Source organism: Zonotrichia leucophrys, chromosome 17 (genome assembly GCF_028769735.1).
Source record: "Zonotrichia leucophrys gambelii isolate GWCS_2022_RI chromosome 17, RI_Zleu_2.0, whole genome shotgun sequence".
Lineage (NCBI taxonomy): Eukaryota > Metazoa > Chordata > Aves > Passeriformes > Passerellidae > Zonotrichia > Zonotrichia leucophrys.
The window spans coordinates 9,826,921-9,847,973 of record NC_088186.1 but is presented as its reverse complement, the minus strand read 5'-3'; the positions used below and the strand labels follow the sequence as shown (position 1 = coordinate 9,847,973).

The 21,053-nt window shown below is 54.0% G+C and overlaps 1 protein-coding gene across 2 annotated transcripts; it reads left to right on the top strand.

The window, feature by feature from the left end:
- The first annotated feature begins 1,655 nt into the window (after positions 1-1,655).
- On the top strand, positions 1,656-19,817 carry TPRN (taperin). 2 transcript variants are annotated; one of them, XM_064727923.1, is made up of 4 exons: positions 1,656-3,856; positions 17,425-17,602; positions 17,805-17,929; positions 18,745-19,817. In XM_064727923.1, the coding sequence occupies exons 1-4, from the start codon at positions 1,658-1,660 to the stop codon at positions 18,805-18,807; spliced, it is 2,565 nt and encodes an 854-aa protein (XP_064583993.1). In that variant the 5' UTR covers positions 1,656-1,657; the 3' UTR covers positions 18,808-19,817. The 2 variants fall into 2 exon arrangements, with proteins under 2 accessions (XP_064583993.1, XP_064583992.1); XM_064727922.1 differs by having other exon boundaries at positions 17,802-17,929.
- The last annotated feature ends 1,236 nt before the right edge of the window (positions 19,818-21,053 follow it).

Here is a 21,053-nt window from a genome sequence, read left to right as displayed (position 1 = left end):
TAAATACAGTTTTAGGTTATAACAAAATGTTAAAATAGAAATGATGCTGTGTAGGATACTTTTTTTAAAGAAAGGACTCGCAGCGAGATAGCAGCCACAGGACACCTGAATCTTTCAGAGAAAAAGAATTTATTGCTCTCTTATCAGAAGAAACAAACTTCTTCCCGCCTCGAAGGCGCTGTTAGGATTAAGAGGAAGAAGTTGACGATGACCAGACAGAATCCTGTGTTTGAATGGAATTTATGCATCATGTATGAAGTGTATGAATATGCAACAGGCTATTGCTTTTAAGGGTTAATCCTTTGTTAACGTTTGTCCTTGCCCAGAAAAAGGTACCCGGACATCCGTAACTCTTTGTATTTATTGTCTCATATTGTCCTAATTCAATTTGTCCAAATTGTTATTACTCTAATTGTATTACTATTTTTAAATAACCGTTTTATTACTATTAAACTTTTAACATTTTAGAAACAAGTGATGGGCGTTTTTCACAGGTATCATTGCCAGGTCTCGTTTGAAGAGGGAGCGATTGCTCTGTTGTGGCTCGCAGTGCAAAGGTAGCAGCGTTATCAGCAGGACACGGAGCTGCTCCCGTAAACACAGCTGCGCTTTGGGCTCCAGCGGGGGCAGTGCGGGCCGGGCGCGGCTCGGGGACCTCCCCGAGCCCTGCCCAAAGGTAATTGGATGTCACGCGTGCCGTGTCCCCCGGGTCTGCCAGGGAAGGATTCGGGAGGCGTGGGAAGCGCTGCTGCGCTGCCGAGCGATGGTTTCCTGATTGCGCACACTTCCCAAAGGCACCTGCGGGCGGCTGATAACAGGCGCTGACTGGAAATAACGCCGCGGCGGCACTTCTGTGTCCAACAAGTGGCTGCCAATGAATCACTGAATTACTGAATCACAGAATAGCTGGGGTTGGACGGGACCTCTGGAGGTCGTCCTGTGCAGCCCCCTGCCAAGACAGGGTCACTCGGAGCAGGTGACACGGGAACGCTTCCAGGTGGGTTTGGGATGTCTCCACGACCTCTCTGAGCAGCAAAGAGCAAAATAGGAAAAGTGTTTTCCCGCTCTGCTGCCATGTGCCATGGAAAACTCCACTTGTGTCCTCAGAGCTCTCCCTAAAACACTCCTCTGGCGGTCCGGGTAGCACAGACAGTGCTCCAGAGTCAGGGGCTGGTTCCCTGTTCCTGCACAGGCACCTGCTCCGCCTGCGAAGGAGGTGACCCCGAAAAGCGTTTATCGAGCCTACCCTCGGCTGGCACCAGACGGACCAGTTCGGGATGGGGGAATGGGCACATATGGGTGTTTTGTATTTTTTGGGATTCTGTGTCCATCACCATGGCTCGTGTCCCGGGCCGGGGGTCTCTTCGATGAGGGGAGGGCGATGGGGCGGCGGGGCCCGGCCGGTTCCCAGCCGGGGGATGCGGCACGACCTCAGTCACATCACCGTGCCCGGGCCCCGCCGCTGTCCGGCAGCCCCGGAGCCCTTGTCCGGGGCAGCTGGGGCGGAGCGCTCACCCCGGCGCGGAGCGGGGCGGCCCCGGCACACCTCCGGCCCCGCCCCGGCCCCGCGGGGACGGCCCTGCCCGGCCCGGGGGCGGTGCCGCGGGGCCGCCCCGGTGCGGCGGGGCCCGGCCCGCAGAGCCCCAGCGCCGCCGCCATGAGCAGCGCGGAGCCGCCGCTCGGCGCCGGGCCGCGGGCAGCGCCCGCCTGGCAGCGAGAGATCCTGGAGCGCAAGCGGGCCAAGCTGGCCGGGGCGGGCGGCGAGCCCGAGCCCCCGGCCGGGGAGCGGCTGGTGGTGGCGGAGAGCCTGGGCCCGCTCCGCGAGAACCCCTTCATGCGGCTGGAGAGCGAGCGGCGCCGGCTGCGGCAGGGGCGGCCCGGGCCCGGCGGCGCGGCGCGGCCGCTGCAGCAGCTGCTGGAGCTGTACAGCGCCGTGCCCGGCATCCGCACCATCCGCGCCGACAACATCCTCATCATCGAGTCCCGCGCCGACCCCGCCGCCTGCTTCGCCGCGGGGGATGCGCCGCCCGCCCGCCGCCGGGACCCGGCCGGCGCCGACCCGCTGCGGGAGCTGCTGGCCCGGCGCGGCGCCGCGCTCGCCGAGATCCGCGCCGACCAGGTCGTCATCTACGAGACGGCCGAGCCGCCGGAGCCGCTCGAGGCGGCCGAGCCGGGCACCGTCAGCCGCCTCCTGGAGAAGTTCGGGCAGCGGCCGCGGGGCCGCCGTCGCCGCGTTGGGGACGCGCTGCCCGGGACCGGCGGGGCCGCGGCTCCGCCGCAGGTGGGACCGGGTGCTGCCCGGGCCGTGCCGCCCGCTCCGCCCGCGGGGCCCGGCTCCCCCCGCGCCCCCACGCCCCTCCAGAAAGGGCCCGGCTTCCCCCGGGCTCCGGCGCCAAAGGCGGGACCGGCATCTCCGCCCGCCGTCCCGGCCACCCCTCCGCCGCTCCCGGCTCCCCCCCGGGCCGCCACCCCTCCAGCGGTGCCGGCGGCCCCCCAGCCCACCACAGTCCTGCCGCCGGCTTCCCCCCGGGCTGTCACCCCCCCGCCCGCGGCCCCTCCACGGGTTGTCACTCCCCCGCCCTCGGTTTCCCCTCGGGCTGTCACTCCCCAGCCCACGGCACCTCCCCGGCCTGGCACTCCCCAACCCACGGCACCCCCGCGGGCTGTCACCCCCCCGCCCGCCCCCCCGCCCCCGGTTGTCACCCCCCAGCCCGTGTCCCCCCAGCCCACACCGGCTGCCCCCCGGGCTTTCACCCCCGAGCCCGCAGCCCCCCAGCCCGCCCCGGCTCCCCCCCGGGCTGCAGCCCCCCAGGCGGCCCCAGCTGCCCCCAAGGCTGCGGCCCCTCAGGCCAACTGCTTTGTCCACAAGATCAGCTCCAACTCCTTCACGGTCACACCCCGGGGGCAGCTCCCCAGCGCCCGCGTCCCCGAGCCCGGCGCTGTCCCCGCCGGCCGCCCCGCAACGCCCAAGGGGCCACCAGTGCCATCCACCAGCCCTTCCCATGCCAGAGCCAACGCCAGGAGGCCAAAGCCGGAGGAGGCCGAGGTGGCCGTGTCGCCCCTGCCCAGTGCCAGTCCGGCCCCCAGTGCCACCGGCGCCGTTCGGCCGCTCTCCGCCTCAGCCCCCCGGGCCGGGGGCTCCTTCGAAATCCTCCCGGCCCCCAAACCCGACCTGGCGGCCATTCCAGCCCACGACCTGCAGGCACAGGCTCTGGCCAAGCTGCGCCTGAATTCGCGCAATTCCTTCGTGTTCGTGCCCCGCCGGGAGGGCAGCCCGGCTCGGCCGCCGGCGCAGATTGCCAGGCCGGGGCCGCCGCCACCGCCCGCGGAGGAGAAGGCACCCCCGGAGCCCCCGAGGGCTCCCGCCCCCGAGCAGGAAGAGCCCATCACTTCCCCAGCGGCGCCTCTGGAACCTCTGGTACCCGTGACTTACATCGATGACATTGTGGAGCCGGACAGCGGGGCTGGCCCGGCTGCGAGGACGGGGAGCTTGGCGGATCAGCCCGGAGGAGCTGGCCCCGACCTGGAGATGGAGTTTTCCTCTGTGCCCCTCTACAGACCGCACTCTGCCCCTCAGCAGAGGGGAGGCAGCACCTTCACTGTCGTGCCCAAAAGGAAGCCCGTGGCCCCGGGGCTGCAGGCTGTCCCCGATGCCAGCGGAAGGCCGCAGCGGGAGGAAGAGGAGGAGGAGGAGGAGAGCAAAGCAAGAGGCAAAGCCGTGGAGAACGCTGATGGGCCTCAAGTGGGGGTACCCCATAAAAAGCGCTACCCCACGGTGAACGAGATCGAAGTGATCGGGGGGTACCTGTCCCTGGAGAGGTCCTGCATGAGCAAGACGGGCTCACGGCGCAAGAAGGTAACCGGGCACTCTGTGCTCAGCAGCCAGGCTGTGAGTGCCAGGGCTGCTTTGGGTTTGGCTGCTCATGAGGCACTGCTGGGAACAGAGCAGTGTGTTTGCCCCTCGTGGGAGCCAGAGGCTGCCCTCAGAGCTGGCTGAAGCTGGGGGTAAAACGGACTGGAAAACAGGAGAGGGAAGGTGGAACTCCACCACACTGATGCGAAGGACATTTCAGAGTGGTGAGGAGGGAACCAGGGATTAATATTTCTCATGGTATCCAATATTAGGAGAGTTTGCAACTCTGCAAGCCCAGTGCCTTATTTGCTTTTACTGTCTCCTGGAAGTTTAAAGGGTTCCTAAAGGGGAACCACAGCTGGGAGATGGAACTTGGTGTGTTAAACAGAATTTGCCCTCAGGGAGGGGACACTGGGGACTGTCCCACAAAGCGGCTGAGGGTGGGATATGCCCTGTGACAGCTGCAGGGCCTCTCCCACCCCAGCCCTTCTTGGAGATACGATAATGGAAAGTGAAGTATTTCAGGAATTTAGGAAATCAGGGGGAGCTGCGTGCTTGGAGCAGCTGTGGGCTTGCCCTCCCGCTCTGCTCTGCTCGCTGTGTCTGAGGGGCTGGACATGTTGAGCTGCCCGTGGTCTCCCAGCAGTGTCAATGGTGTCTTCCCCTCATTAGTGATCTATTGATAGAGGCTCAAGAATTAGGTCTCAATTAGGCAGAAAGAGATCAGCGAGAACTTAACTCCCATTGATAGGATTATACCACCTGCTCCTTCTGAATGTGCAGCTACAGCTCTGACGATCCAGGAGATGCTGATTGCTCCAAATGCTTTTGGAGTCAGTGAATGCCAGATTTTCTCACGGCTTGGGGAGTAACAGAGATCGTTGTGAGCCCTAAATTGAAAATTAATCTTTGTAGAGCTTGGTGAAATGCATCTGGACGTGACAAGAGGAGTGTGGAGAGTTGTTGGGCTCTGAAGGCAGCACACTGAGGTGGCAGATCCCGACTTTTAGGGCTGTAATGTGACGTACTTTTCCATAGTGGGAATCATGGTGGGACATTTCCGTTACCCAAATCCAAGTAGATAACTGAGGGACTGAATGCACATGGGTGCCTGAGGCACTGAGCATTATAATTTGAGGCAATCCTTTGAGCAGGATGCATCTCATTTGAAGGGAGGCAGGCAGTGCTGCTTCCCTGGCTTAACGCTGTCAAATTCCTCCCTAAGCACATGCAGCCTGTGGTAATTTGATGGTGACTAATGCAGGGAGCAGGTCTGGAGCAGCTTGAGAGATAGAACAAGCAAATGAGCAGGAGTGTTGATTCTTGCTCAGTGCTCCTGAAGTTTTTCCTTGTTTTCCTACAGGGAAGTGCTTGGTCAGACTGGAGTTGTTCTGCTGCCTAAACACCTGCTGGCTTGCACTCATTGCGGCTGTTTTAGCTCTGTTCAGGTTCAATATGAGGTGTTAATTTGATTTACACCAAATCAGGTTTGTGGTAAAAGGGTGAAAATATTAATACAGCATGTTACAGTTATGAGTGCTCTTAGGATGGAGCAGAGGGCACAGAGAGAATCTTGTGGGATGGTCATATTTGGGTCAGCCCTACATCTGATGGAGCTGAGGAGCTGATTTTTCTGAGCAGGGGATGCTGTTGGGGCACAAGGAACAAAGCCTCAAGTAAAACCAGTTAAGTGGTGCCCAGTGGAAGGTATCCTTAACAGTACAAAAAGGAGGGAGGGAGATGAGCACAAATCCAGTGCAGTGACTGAATTGTTTTTGGGTTGGTCAAACCCAGAGAAGTCGTGGCATGTCCAGCCTTGGAGCTGTCTGAAACTTGCCAGGGAAAAGCTTTGAGCAACTGGCAAGTCAGTCTTGCTGAAGTCAGGAATTTGGGCTAGAGACCTCCAGAGGACCTTTCCCAGCCTAAAATATCATGTGATATTGGTTAACTACTGTTTTGTGTGTCAGTGGTGGATTTGTGTGACATTGGGCAGGTCATGGAGCTTCTCTGCCCCTGTTCTTATCAGCTTAACAGCATTATCTGCCCTGCTGTGCAGCTGAGGTGCCAAACACTGCAATGTGCACACAGAGCTGTGCCCTAAGAGCTGTGTGTGGGGTCGTGCTGCAGGAGGACTTGTGCAAACATTTGGTTTCTGAGAGGAGAGAGATTAAAAGGCAAAGGAGAAACTGCCTGTTATATTTGCAGAACTCAGGAAGCTGAGGCAAATAGGGATCCTTTGAAAAATAAGATGGAGCTGAAGGAAAGGAGTCAAGACACGAGTTTCTGGGTGAAGTTAAATGTGGTATGGGAGAAACACCCATTTTTTTTCTTTCAGTTCCTTCCTGCTCAGTCAAGCACAGGGTATGACTTTGTAGCCAGGGTCTAGAAGATGCTGATGGGAGACAAATGGAAAGATTTCTGTTTACTCTTGACCTAGAGGATGTTTGTGGCTGTACTCTGGGTAATAAGGCTGAGTGTTGATGCCTGAAAAGGAAGGAGCTCGTATTAAGATGCATTCCTTGGTTTCTTCCCAAGAGATCACTCTGTGTCTCCAAGGCAACCAGCCAAAAACAAGAGTTCTGTTTTGTAGCTGTGTCGGGGTTTTCATAAACTTGATTTTGGCCTGAACTGGGCAGAAACAGACTGTTCTTGTGAGCAGGGAGCTGCAGTTGTTTGTTAAAATCAATCTTCTTTCTTTTTTGGGGTGTCAAAACCTGATGCTGGTTTTAGTGAGCAGCTCCTGTGTCTTTTGGGGTGAACAAGCCCTTCCTGTGCGAAGCACCTTCCTTTCCAAACCTTGCTTTGAAAAGATCTTTAATTATGCTCCATATTTAAAAAAGCAGTGCTTAGTGAGACTTCAAGAACTTGGAAAAGTTTAACTGTTTGCTGATGCCCAGCAGGAATCTGGGAGATAAAAAGGTCAGCAGAGTCTGGAAATGCTGTGGATCAGTGGCTGGCTGTGCAGTCAGGGGTAATGATTTATTAGGAAGGAGGGTGTCAGCCCTGCCAGTTGCACCCCACTGTTCTCTGAGATGCAAATGGTGTTTTTCTTCAAATGTAGAAATTCAGCCTCCCTTTTCCATCCCCATGTGTGGCCTCTGGTTGCCTGACTGTGGCAGCAGTGCCGGCCAAGTGGAGCTGCTGTGGTCTGAGTCTCCTGATCCACATCCTCCGTGGCTTTTTGGGAGGGAGGCTGGGACAGGCTGGGTTCCAGCACTGCCCTGCACAGAGGGAGCTCCAGCCCCTGCTCCTGCCTGCTGGCAGTGGCTGTGGCACTTGTGACTGTGCTGTGGCCTGGGGGATGCTGCTGCTTCAAGGCCTTTCAGGATAAACAGCTTGATTGCTCCTTCCAGACCTTCAGATATGTGAAGCAGCTGTTACTCTGGGGGTTGGAGCTGGAGCTTGCTGAGGTAGAGGGGGATGATGTATTGGAAATACAAAATCTGTTCCCAGCTCTCTTGTGGGGGGACAGGGCTGTGAAGGGCAGTGTGGGATGGGACACATCAGGGTCTGCAGGTGGAGGGAGGGCAGAGCCCCAGCCCTGCTCACCCTGGGGGATGGATGAGCTGGAGCTGCTGTGCTCCTACAGCTTCAGATGCCTTCAGGGCTGTTCATGTGCTCTGGGGATGTTCTGAGATCTCTCCAGGCAGTGCCACCAGCAGTTCAGATAAAGCACTGTGGGTGGGACTCAGTCTGAGAAGTGTTTGCAGCTCCAAAGGGATGTGCCAGGAGCTGCTGGGCAGCTGCTGGAGGAGCTGGCTGAGCTCTCAGAGAGGACAGGATACATGTGCAGGGGTGGGAGGAGACCTACTGACCTTTATTCTAAACTGGGAATGGGGCAGAGGATGCAGCACACTGTTGGTGACCTCTGCTCAGGGCTTCTCTTTGTTATTGCAGAGAAGTAAAGGCATGTCAGCAGTGCCAGGAGGAAGGGAAGGCTTTGCTGCAGGATGTGGATCTTTGGGATCTCAGAGGATAAAATCTTGCTCATGTGGGCAGACAAGAGTCAGTGGTGGTTTGGTTACCTGCCAGAATAACGTCCAATACAGTTGTTGTTGAGATGGAAATCTGGGTTTCTGCAGAACATGTGGTTGGTGTGTGGAGGAGAGCTGGGCAAGGACAGAGCAGTGCAGGGCCAGCTGGGCTCCCCATGATCAGCCACTGGCTTTGGGCTCAGGCTCTCCTCTGGCTGGGGGCTGCACTCTGCCCTGGCCCTGCTCCTTTGGTGTGTCACTCCTGCAGAGCATCCCGAGCGTTTTCCTCTCCAGGATCCGGTACCTCCTGCAGATCCTGCAGGGAAGGTGAATGAATTCTGGCCAGGCCAGCCAAAGTCCTGTGAATAACAGGACCTGAGAGCCAGCAGACATCAGGTTGTTGATGGATTTAATGTTTAGTGCTTGTCACAGCTGGCAGCTTGCCGTGTGCTGGCAGGCGAGTCGCAGCCCAGCGTGAGCGGGGATTACGGGAACAAGGCTGCTGGGATCCAAACAGTTGGAGTCTAAAGCTTCTAAATTGTCTTCAAAGATGTTCAGCTGAACTTCAAAAAGTTCCATCTTGCACAAACTTTAGCATGGTCCGTGTCCTAATCTTTTGAGCTGCGTAAAGCCTGAATGTGGCTTCCAAATTGCCACTTAAAAGTCTGTTAAAAGATTAGTTTAAATACCCCTCAGTTTTGATCATGGGCAGCAGCTTTGTTGGTCTAACCTGCTGAACTTCCTGCTCTGTAGTTTTCCATCTGTTCAGTTCTGCTGGAGATGGTCTCCTGTGAGAACCAGGTGTAGCTTTGGGATGTTGGCAGGGATCAACATTTCCAGCTGCTGCCCAGACCTGTTTGCAGCAAGTCTGCACAGTGTGGAGTCTAAATGCTGCTGGCTGCCTGAAGTTTGTTTTTGCAATGTATAACACAAGTAAATTAACCATAACACAAGTAAATTCATTTAGTAGTAGAAGGAGAAATCTCTCTGCAGGAACTCCTTTGATGATGTCATCCCTGTGTTTTGGAGGGGTCAGGGCAGAGATTTGTGTTCTTTAGCTCTTGGGGAACTGCGTGTTCCTGTTCTATTTTCTGTCTCTGGCTGTGCTCTGCTGGGGCAGATTCATCTGCCACCTTTAAGGAGGGGCCATGGCAGTATCTGACATGGATGTATTGCATTTTTAGGAGATGAGGTCAGCAGAGATAAGTCATGCTCAGGAAATAAGTGTTTTGGATGATGAAGTGCAGCCCCTCCCCTGCAGAGATGATCTCCATTAGCTGTCAGATGGCAGCAGGCTCTTTCACCCAGACAGGGCCATTTTCCTGCCCTTTGCGAATTCCACTGATTATTTTTTCTGTGATGTTGATGGCTGAAGCCTGGAAATCAGCTGCAGTTACAGCTTTTAAACCACTTCACAAGCTGCCCCCGAGGCTGTCAGTGGGGCAGTGGGTGGTTTTTTGTTTCCCCACTACATGCCAGCACCTTGAAGTGCTGAGACTTTGTTGTATGAAACCCTGGCAGAGTCTGAGTCAGATTTATCTCATCTCATCTCTGTAGTGGGAAACTTTCTGTGACTGAGGCTCTGCATGGCCTCACCACTCCCATGCTTCTCATGCTGCAGTGACAGTCTGAGCTGGTCCCAATTCCCCTGGTTCTCTTGCCCCCATGTCCTGCCTGCTGCTGTCAGCACTGCAGGAATGGACAGAAGGGCTAAAATAGAAACTCTGACGCAAATCAGAGCCAAGCCTGGCTTTGAAGCTGGTTAGGACATGCCCAGGGCTCAGCCTGCCCCAAAGCTCAGGAGGAGATTTGAAGTACTTTGTGCTCTAACTCTAATCACAAGGATTACAGTTAACGTTTTCTTAATCAGTTTGCCTAATCTGTGGACCAGATTGGAGATGGTTTATAATTTCCCTCCATCTCAAGGTTTCAGTTTGTTTCAGGTTTGAGTTTTCCTTTCCACTCTGGTTTTTCCAGTACGTGGTCATGGTGTTCTGAGGAAGGACACTGGGGTGGCTGGGGCAGGAATCCTGTGTTATGTGTGGGAAACAGTAGGGAAAATGAAAATATTTAGTTTCTGGGTGCAGTGGCAGGAAAGGAAATCTGGGTAAGAGCTGCTGCAGCAGCATCCCCTTCACCTCAGGGGTTGTGCTCACACCCCTCCCAAGTGAAACCTGAATTTGAAACCTGAATTTAAAACCTATTTACAACCCAGGCTCTTCCAGTGACTGCAGCAGTCCGTGGGGCTGGGAGGATATCCCTGTTTGTGTAGGAAGAGTCACATGGAGTGTCTGTATCACACGGAGGGACTTCACAAACATCCTGGGAAAATCTGGGCCAGAGGAACTCGGGGCTGATGTTTTCTGAGAAGTGCCCTTCGGATGATCTTGGGAACCTGGCAGGATGGAGCTGCTGCTCTGTGGGCATCAGAATGCAGGAAATATCTCAGACAAAGCACTTGTGTGTGTAGGGAAATCGTGTCACTTGCAGCTGCTGAAAATGCAGCTCTGAGGGCACATCCCTGAGGCTCCTGGTGAACCTGCTGCCCTTGCTGCTCATCAAGGAAGTTCCTTTTGCATGTTAAAAGAGAGAGCAGGGGCAAGAGAGACATGAACTCTGTTGTGCAGGTGATGCTGTTCACATCATGGGAGCCTTTGGTCCTGAATGAGCTCCCTGACAGGGTGGGAAGGAATTCTGCCCCCAGCCTGTCTCTGTTTCCATGGAATGATGCTCCATGGGTCCCATTCCAGCACCAACCCAGGTATTTTTGTCAGCTGCTCTGAGCAGTCTGGGTTGCACAGAAACATTTATGGGTGGCACCTTCATCACTGCACCTCCTTGTAGCTACAAATGGGCTGCTCAGAGCTGCCTGTGAAATCCTGGGCTGCTGGGGAGCTCTGTGTGGTTTTTATAAGGACACCAAGTCTTGACACTCATTGTACCTTGCTTATTCTGCTCCCTTTGTGCATTCAGATGAGATTTGTTTCGTACAAGCAGGGAGATTTGTCCGGTTCTTAGGGGCCAAATAAGTAATTTTTGAATTGCCTGTTAAGCTGTGGAAGGCTCTGGCTCCTCTGCCTGCAGATGTGAGGAGGAATAAAGGGCTCCCAGGGTGAATGGCTGCTCTGTGCCCTGGCACACTGGGGCTCCAGCTGTGCCTGTGTGGGCACTGCAATCTCCCCTTGTCCTGCACAGTGAAGGGAAGAGTTAACCAAGCCACCTGCCCCACATGCTCTGGGGGCTGTCCCTACCCTGTCACTTCTCATCAGGAATTTGAAACTTGCCTGTGTCTTGCACAAGGAGTTTAATATTTCGAATCTCCATGCATTGCTCCTATCTGCCATGTGCTTCAGCATATTGATTACACAGAGCTGGCTTTGTGGGTTGCCTTGTAAATGGAGACTTTCTTGTTTTGCCTTGTGGCTTGGGAGCTGGGATGTGATCCTGAAGGAAATGTCTCCTTTGCCAGCCACACAGGGCTTCCCTGACATATTCCTGCTGTAAATCTTTAGTGCTGTTAGCTCTACTCAGTAACTCACTGGGCTGCAGTTAATGGCTGGGCAAAAGTCAGCGTTACTCTCAGGAAACACTTCTTGGAAAAACATGATCAAGTGATTCTGTGTCATAGTTCCAGTTCCCCAAAACTCTTCCTCTTGTACAGAAAAGTACATTTCTGAGCTGCCATCTGCAGTTTTCTGGGCACGCTTAGAGTGCTTCAGCCATAGCAGTACAGGGTTAATCCAATATAGGAACCAAGCCTCGAGTCCCTCTGTTCCTAGGGATACTTGTCAGGGAAAAACCCTTTATTCTGTGTCAGGGAAAGGCTTCAGAGGCACAAAAGCTCCTTATCTTCTGAATGATAGCAAATGCCTTGGTGATGTGCTGGTGATTCTGCAGTCCCCAGGGTACTATTTCAGGCTGCCCACACAGTCTGTGCCTGGAGTTATTCAACAATTTGGGCTGACACATGACTGTGCTTTCAGGACAAGCACAGACACAGAGACAAGCTCATTGCTAACTCCAAAAAATTGGCTCATTTTCCCAAAAAGCTTTTATCTAAAAGTTTCTTTTCATGGGAGATGTCTAGATCATTGACTGCAGGCTGCTGTGAAAAAACTGAAGGTCTCTGCAGAGGTTTGGAGTTTATGAACTGCTTTTCTGTCTCCTTTTACTAAATCTGCTGCTCTGTGGGACTGGTCAGATGGGAAGAGCTGGTTAAACCCTTTGGGGATCTTTGTCCACTATAAAATCTCTGCTTGTACCCTGTTTCCAGTCTCACAAGCAGTTATTTGTCTGTGCAGAGACCTTCCCTCTCAGTCTGTGGCAGCTGGAGGTTGTTCTGTGTCAGAACCTCCTCTTTGTACAGGTCCTGAGCCTGCACCCACCAACCCCATGGGTCTGGGGCTGGAGCAGCTTTCCTGCCCTGCCCAGGGGCTCTCTGCAGCCCTCCCTGGGATGCTCTGTGTGCACAGCCTTGCTGACACTCCCAGCTGGCTGCAGTTTCAGGTATCAGGTGGTGTCTTGTGCCTCCTTGACCCAATCTTTAGCCAACCAGTGCAGCAGCAAATGTTCCTCGATGTGAGGTGGCACAGGAGCACAAGGTCCTTCAGAGCACTTGTTTTGTCCGTGCTTGATCTCTCAGAGATGTCAACCCCTGCTTTGTGTTCATGCTGGATCATCCACCTGTCCTGCAGATAGCAGCCAAACCCTCCTGTGCTGCTGAGAGGAGGCAGCTTCCTTGTGGGGGAAGAGGAGGGACAGACACTGATCTTGTGACACAGAGACACACAGACATCTCTTGTCTGTGGTGACAGGGACAGGAGCCAGGGCACGGCTGGGGCTGGGCCAGGGCAGCTCAGGCTGGAGCTCAGGGCAAGGCTCTGCCCCCAGAGGGTGCTGGCACTGCCCAGGCTGCCCAGGGAATGGGCACGGCCCCGAGGCTGCCAGAGCTCCAGGAGCCTTTGGGCAGCGCTGCCAGGGGTGCCCAGGCTGGGGTTGTTGAGGTTTCTGTGCAGGGCAGGGGCTGGGCTGGGGGATCCTGGAGGGTCCCTCCCAGCTGAGGATGTTCTGTGATCCTGTAGTAGAGCAGGTGTGAAAAGCTGCTTTAAATCACACCCAGCAGCCCCTGCATGTCCTGGGGGGTCAGTGCAGTCCCTGGATTTGTCACTTGGGAATTATTGAGGCCAGAGGATGATTAGAGGAGAATCAGTAGTGAAGAGAGCAGGTCTGGATCCCTGGTGCTGCTCAGCTGTTTGGATCTGGGGAGGCTCTTGCTGGGTTGGGATGAGCTGGAGGTGCTGTGGGGTGGCACAGGGCAGGGATGGAGCCCAGGTTGTGCTTCAGCACTCACGATCCCATCCTGCTCCTCAAGGACAGGCAGGGATGGCAACTCCAGCAGGAACCCCGGGTTTGGGAGATGGGAACCACTCACATGGAGGGGAGAGGGGCTCAGTCCTTCCCAGCCCCCCTGTTCTGGGCTGCTGTGATGGGGAGCAAATGCTGACTCAGACTCTCCCTGCTGGAATAGAATTATAGGATGATTTTATTCATTTAATGCCTAGAACAATTACTTTTTCCTGACTGTTACAAGGTGAGGATTTGGATTGTCAAAGAGGTTTCAGTTTAAAAGGTGCAAACACCTTACTTTGGCTCATCAGCCAAGCAGCAAATGTAATAATGGGTGGAGAAGGGAAAAGCCACAGTGAGGAGATTCCTTCTGGAGCTGAGGGTGCAGAATAACCCCTGGAGACTTCTGAGAGGTCCCTGGTGTGTGAGAAGCCATTGAGTCTTTGCTCTGTCATTAATAATGCCTTGCAGAATTTCTCATCTCCTTTTGGAGGTGAGGTGGCTGCAGACTGTCATTGCTCATGTTGTAGGTTGGGTTCTATAAATTGGTTATTTTTAGAAATAAATCTCTCTATATGGGAGCTCTTTGGTGGCTGGTCTGGGTGCAGCCTGAGTCCTGCCAGCCTGACACAAGGTTGACTTCCCTTTTCTAAATGAGATCTGCATGACTACTCAGATTTATGCTTTGTTGGGCAATGTTTGCCCTGGCTTCTCTTTCCTGGATATTACTCATTACTAGTTCAAATCCTAGCAAATAAATAAATGATTTTTGCTATGGCAACAAGAACCTATTGATTGAACAGCACAATATTTCCTGAAAAGCCTGATTTACTCTTTCCAGCGTGTCTGATTGCTGGGCAGAGTATTTATACATAAATTTATAAATATATACATTTATTTATATATAAACTTATAAATATATGTATATATGGGTTTGGGTTGGACCCTGAGTTTGTGACACAGCTGTGGGTGAAGCCTCCAGCTGAGCAAAGAGTGACAAATCCCTGCAAACATCCACAGCTGAAGGGTGCAGAATTCTTCCTTGCCACAAGTGGCAGCTGCTGCTGGGGCAGGAGCAGGGGAGCAGTGCTGGGACAGGCTGAGCAGAGCCTCTGGCTGGGCTCCAGTGAGCTTGGCTCTGCTGGGACACGCTTTTCTTCTACAGAAACGTCCCCTGGTGCCTTTTGTGTTCCCATGAAAGTCCCTGTGGTCTGGCAAGGCACTGCTGGCTGTGCAAACCTGTTGTCTGTGCCGTGACTGGGCTCTTGGTTTTCCTTTCAGGCTGGTTCCTGGGGCTGAGGCTGCCTGTGTTCCTGCACACAGCACTCAGCTGGGCTCTGGAGCCACTCACAGCATTTCTCTGCCCTGTGTCCCCTGGTTTTGCCTGAATGCTTCACCCTCCCTGTTCTGCTGGCTCAAGCAGAGCTGCTTTGTGCTTCCCTGAAAGCCTTTTGTGCTTCGAGAGGGGAGCTCAGGTGCTGCCACAGCTGGGTTTGGGCTTTGGGCTCTCTCCCCATGGGCAGGGCTGGGTGCCCCAGGGTCCATCAGTGCCAGTGCCTGGCTGTGCCTCGTGTTTGCTGTGCCTGGGTGTGCCCAGGCCTTTATTGCAGCACCCTGGGGCTCTGCCTGCTGCAGGCTGTGGGAGCAGGGGCTGGCATTGCCACAGGGCAGCTCAGTGTGCTCTGGGGGAACCTGTGCCACGGTGCCCCCGTGCCACACACCAGCCTGGGTGAGCCTTGCAGGTGATCCTGGTCCCAGCTGTGCCCTGGGGCTGGCTGGTTGCTCTGTGTCAGGGGCTCCAGCATTGCCTCCTGCTTGAACTGGCTGTGGGGAGTGGGAGCTGTTGGCTTTGGGGTGTTGGTGCTGTCCCTGGGCTCGGTGTGGGGTGTGGGTGTCTCCAGGCTGTTTCTGCTCTCTGGTTTTGCTCCCTGCTGGGGATGTTTTCTCCTCCAGCACTGCACACACCTTTGGTCCAAACTGGACTCAAAGTCATTTTTCTTAGAGATTTCCTCCAGATAGCAGAAAACCAGGAACATTTAGTTCTATCTCCCAAGCTTAAATCCTAAACCCCAAGGCATATCTCTCCTGTCTGCTTTGTTTTCCATGTTTAGCCGAGTACTTCTTGCCCCTCAGTGCCATTGGCAGCACTGATTAATGGCCTCTGTGCAGCTTCTGGTTCTGGGACAGCTCCTGGGCTTCCAGGAGCCCTGGGCACCTCCACCCTGGTGGCCTTTGTCCCTGGCAGCATGGCTCATCCCCACAGGACAGACACCACATTGTGAGCACTGACAGCCTGGCTCGGATCAGGGAGCATCTAGGTCAGCAGCAGGGATGGGAAATTCAGGGAGCAGCAAGTGGGATGCTCTCAGCTTCAGCACCATTTCATTCCAGTCCCTTTTCTCTCAAACAGAATCACTCTTCTGCTCTGTGTCATTTGGGGTAGCTGGGGCAGGAATGGGGAGAGGCAGCTGCTTCCCTCCATGCAGTTTCCATCCTGCCTTCTCCTGGGGCAGGGGAAGGGGCCAGCCCGTGTCCCAGCTCCATCCTGCCCTGGGGCAGAGCAGCTCCAGCTCCAGCTGTGCTTTGCAGTGTGGGGGAGCTGCAGCTGCTCCCTCTGGTACCCAGATTCAAGCAAAGCTCCCCTGGCTGCTTTGCTGAAAAGCAGCAGTGAAATGCTCCCTGTCCTGCTCTGATCCTCCAGAGCTCCAGGGATCCTGGGCATGGGCAGCACACGTGGCACTGTGACCTGCTGGCAGCTCTGGCCCTTGGGGACATCCTGGTGTGACTTGGCAGCCCCTGGTAATGCCACTCCAGTGCTCCTACCACTGCTGTGACAGGGAATGGGTGCACCTGGGCACTGTGGTGCTTGAGGGCTGCTTAGGGCCTGGTGGCACTTCCCAGCCTCTGGGGATTTTGTGCATGACAGAACCATGGGATAAATGTGCTGCACTCACCCTTGGCCTGTCATTGCACAGCATCTGGAGAGATCAGAACCATTATTGGGCTCCTGCCACCTGTCACAAGTTGCCACGTCCTTTCCATTCTGTTCATAACCCTATTAGCTGAATTTTAATTGTATTTAGAAGTAAAGGGATCACAACACCCTTTTAGGCAGCTGCTCCTGAACCTTGATCTGTGTTGGCTAAATACTTCCCTACTTTTGGCATCAACTTATTCCTGGCAAGCTTAGCCTCCTTGTTTGTCTGATGTGTGCTGGCATCAGCAGTTCTGTGCTCCTTGGTGGTTATTTTCTGGAGTACTTACAAAGAGCTGTTTTGCTTTTTCTCCACATTTACTTTTGCTGGTGTGAAGTTTTTGCCAGTGAATCTCCTGTGCAGCTGTTGAGGTGACCTGTAAGGAGCACAGTGGTAGGGAATGATTGGGACAGGCAGGGCTGCAGGGGAGCAAACCCCTCCCTCAGCTTTCCTTTTCAGCTTGGATGAGCACATTTGCACAGGGAGGAGAGCTGGGCAGTCCCTATTTCCAGCAGAAATGCCTTCCTTCATTCCTGGTTTATTTAAGCAGCATCCTAATGTTGATTACAGTCCTGCAGCCAATCCCAAAGTTTCTTCCTCAGTTATTCAAAGGTGGTGAACTTCTCTTAGGGCAAAGGTTGCTCTTAAACCTGATTCCATTTTTAGTGTTTTTGCTCTCCAGGTTTCTTCATGGCCATAAATTCCGGTTAGCCCTTGATGAACTCCCGTGTTTGCGTCACTTTCATTTCTCAGTCTCCAGTTACGGTGGAAAGGTCATTAGTGACAATACTGGATAAAACTGGTTTCAAACCAGAACCTTTAAAGCCTCCCCCTTGCCCAGTATTTTCCCTGTCTGCTACCACCTGTTACCATCTCGCCTTTAGCTGCTTCCTTCTTCTCACTTCTGGTTTTAAGCACTGTTTAATGTAGCTTAAATAGCCATGATCTCCTAAGACTGGAGTCCTGATCCTGGTTCCTGGAGCTGGGATACACAAAGGAGTTGCCAGGAATTAGCAATGTCACCTTTCCAACGTGTGGGTGCTGGGTGTCAGTGTGAGGGGCTGTCAGAGGGCACTAAGAGCTGCTCCAGACCCCTTGGCTCTGCCTTTGGGGTTTCCCTCAGCGTGGCAAGAGATCCACCAAGGACTTGGGCAGGGATTGGGGGGTCTGCAGTGGCTGCTTTAAGCCAGGGGGCAGCCCTGGCCCATGCCAGAGCCAGCGTGGGCATCAGGCTGTTCTGTGCTTCTCCCTGATAATTCTCCTTTGCTGTTGTCAGATGAAGATCTCTTTCAACGAGACAAGTTTGCAGACGATGTTTGAGTACCCCTCAGAGAGCTCCCTGGCAGAAGAGGATGAGGAGGAGGAAGGACCCGCTTCTGAAACAGATGAAAAATCTCGGACCTTTTATATTCCACGCCCAAACAGCACTTTGCATCCCAGTACACCTAACTCAGGTGAGTGAGGCACTGTGTGGGTGGGCACTGTGGGGTTTCTGTGGTGTCTGACACTGCCCACGTTTCCCACAGCCCTTAAGGGTGGAAATGCTCCTGGAGGGAGCTGCAGATGGGCAGCTTCCAGGCTGCTCCTGCTGGGATCCTGTCCCACTTCTGTTTGGGGTGGTGAGGAATATTTACCTCATCTTTGTCCTTCCAGCAGATCTATCCAGCTACACCCCAAAGCACTCCGTGAAGTTCAGCGAGTGGCAGGAGCAGAAGTACGAGGGTCCTGCTGCAGAGGGATCCCTCCCAAAGGATGCTGATTCCCAGGGGAACCAAGTCATGGTGAGCCTATAAATAACCAACTCTTGTGCTCCCCTGTGGGTTGGGGGTTGTTCCAGGCAGTGGATGGGACAGGATGTGCCTTTCCCTGCACACCTGTGTTTGTGTTCCTGCCCAGGGAGCTGTGTCAGTGCTCCCAAAGGGACCATCACACCGCCCCACTGCCCTTCCCCGGCCATGTGAAGGAGACTCAGGCAGCTGGCACACTCTGCTCAGCACAGGAAAGACATGGATCTGCTGGAACAAGTCCAGAGGAGGCCATGGAGATGCTCCAAGGGCTGGAGCTCCTCTGCTCTGGAGCCAGGCTGGGAGAGCTGGGGCTGCTCACCTGGAGAGGAGGAGGTTCCAGGGAGAGCTCAGAGCCCCCTCTAGGGCCTAAAGAGGGCTTATAAAAAACAGGGAATATTGGGATTTTTTTTTTACATGGTCATAGGACAAGAGGGATCAGTTTTAAACTAAAAGAGAAGAGATTTAGATTAGCTATTGGGAAGAAATTGTTCCCTGTGATGGTGGTGAAGCCTTGGCTCAGAGTGGCTGTCCCTGGATCCCTGGCAGTGTCCAAGGCAAGGCTGGACAGGGCTTGGAGTGACCTGGGGTGGTGGAAGGTGTCCCTGCCATGGCAGGAGGTTGGAACAAGGTGGGTTTAAGACCCCTTCCAACCCAAACCATTGCAGGACGTTCTGACACTCCGGGGCACGTTTGGAGGGGGGCACTCACCAAACACAGCCAGTTAGCCTGGGCAGGGTGCCAAGGCACCATGCGGGGCCGAGGGGGCTCCTCTGTCCCGGTGTGACCCGGTGTCCTTGCTCTGCCCACAGCTCACCCCGGCGGAGAAGGGCGGTCTCTCGGATTTCAGCAGCGAGCCCGCGCTCTATTTCTGAGGCTGCTCCCGGTGCTGCCGGGCAGGAGGGGCAGCGCAGCCCGCTCGGCAACCGCGGCTCTCCCGATCCTGCTGCCAAGGGTGGATGGACCACGTGCTCCCGGGCATCTCCGGACAATATTTGCACTGGATTTTGGGACCGAATTACTGCTTCCGAGGCGTATGATTTATTCTGCCTGTGGCCTTGCATGTTCCTTGTTCAAGATCAGCTGCCGGTTAGGCAAGTGTGGGAAGGACATCTGTGATCCTGGGATGGATCCCAGTGCAGGGTCTGGACAGCTTTTGCAACCCTTCTCCCCAGTGGAGCACTGGGCAGTTGGGTGGGTTCACAGCCTGACTGTGATTTGACACATTGGGTGTCAGTTTGGAAAACCACTGAAGGTTCGTGGTTTGTCCTTGGCATGTTTCCAGCTCTGGTTTCACTGAAACATCATGGAATTCATGTGCCAGTTACATGCTTGTGGAATTCACTGAACACCCTGAAGGAGGGATGGGAAGAGCAATGAATGCCTTTAGGTTTAGATGTTATTTTTGCACCAATTAGTAGAGAATTGTCCAGGCTGCCTCCAGCCTCTTGAAGATTCCCAAACATTGGCCATAGCTTTGGTCTGTCCTTCCCAACTCTGGCATCCAGTCTCTGGGAGTTGCTGGTTGTGCTCCAGTTTGCCAGCTCCTCTTGTTGCTTTGTTCCAAATCTGATTGATCTCTCTTGGTTGCTTCCTTCAAGCCACACTTGCTCTGCTCTTCTAGTCAAAGCACAGGAGGGAAGTTTCACTCCATTCTTCTGCAGAACTTGAACAAGGAATGTGGGTTATTTTTTGTTTTTTCTAGGATTTTTATAGTTCTATTATAATTGTTTAATGCAGCCAATATGCAAAGGAATCTGCTAGAATCTTCCATTCAAGTTTTCTACTACTGTAAACTCAGGGTCAAAATTGCACTCTGGAACAGATGGAGCAGTGCTGCTAATGTGATTTGTACTTTGGGATTAAAAGAGATGTGGTGAGAACAGATCCGGCCTCTTTGGGCTTTATGGAATGAGTGGGGCGTGATCCAAAGGAACAGGCTGCTATCTCTGATTAAATTTGATGGTTCCTGGTTTGTCTGTTATAGATTGTGAATGCTCAAGTGACACTGCCCTGTGAACTGAAAATGCTCTGCATACCTTGCACTTGGTTTGGTGTCTGTTGGAGCAGCAAGGGAAGGTTGTTCTACTGAAAAACAGGATTAAATTTTGTTAGGACATCCCTACTTGTAGCTGTTCCCTTCTGCCCTGGGTGCCTAAATACTTTTGGAAAGATAATGAAAAAAAGAAAAATGGAAAAAAAAGAGCTACTCAGTAGTTTTAGATGTTGGCTGGGGGGCCACCACAAAGAAGTATTTTGCACCTCCTAATCCATTCCAAGCTAATTTGAGATGTGCTGCCTGTGTGATTTGCCTGGAGCAGGATGTGTCTGCAGTGCATCTGCCTGGGACATGACACAAGGACCATGGAGCTCCATGTGTTGAGGCTTCTCCCTTTAATAAAACACTTCAGGATAAGGTGCTGAGACTGGTGGGAATGAGGGAAAATGTGAGACTGCCTGTGACTGCTAGATTTAAGGGGTGAGTTTTCAGCACAGCTTTTCTAGCAAAAAAAGGTCCCAGTGAGCATCTCCCCCTGTGGAAAAGCCCAGGTCAGTTTAGGGCAGCTCTGTTTCTTGCAAAAACTGCAGGTGGTAAGGCAGAGCTGCTTTCTACTCAAATTAGGGACCAGGGGTCTGAACTAGCCCAGGCTTAGTTCTCCCATGGATCCATGAGGAATGCTAAAGCCAACAGCGCCCTGCAGCTCCAACACTGCTCTGGTTCTGTGTGTTAACCCTGTGGGCAGCACAGCTCGGGGCTGTGGGGGTGCTGCTGACTCTGCTCCTTCTGCTGGTGATGCTGCTGCACCTGGAGCTGTGGTTCTGCACTCCTGCATTCCCAGCTTCCTCTCTAACCCCTGGCCAGCTCCTCCAGCTGCCTCCAGGCAGAGCAGGGTGAGGGCAGTGCTGAGGGCAGGAGCATCACTGCTGGGTCACCTCCTGGGATGTGCCTCAGCACTGCTGGGCTCTAAATGAAGGGTATTTCTGTGTAAATGCCTACCCTGCTCTGTAGCATCTCCTTTAGTGGGTCTCTGACTAATACCAAAGCACATCTGGAAGGTAAATTCACTTCTGCAAGACAAGGGCTTTTATTAAGTGTGGCATCCTTGGAGCACAAAGCAGC

Bases quoted from the DNA above. Each gene is read 5' to 3' on its own strand.
- TPRN (XM_064727922.1), top strand. From the start codon at position 1,658: ATGAGCAGCGCGGAGCCGCCGCTCGGCGCCGGGCCGCGGGCAGCGCCC. The intron at 17,603-17,801 runs GTGAGTGAGGCA...TTGTCCTTCCAG, and splicing joins TCCCAGTACACCTAACTCAG to CAGATCTATCCAGCTACACC. The intron at 17,930-18,744 runs GTGAGCCTATAA...CTCTGCCCACAG, and splicing joins CCCAGGGGAACCAAGTCATG to CTCACCCCGGCGGAGAAGGG.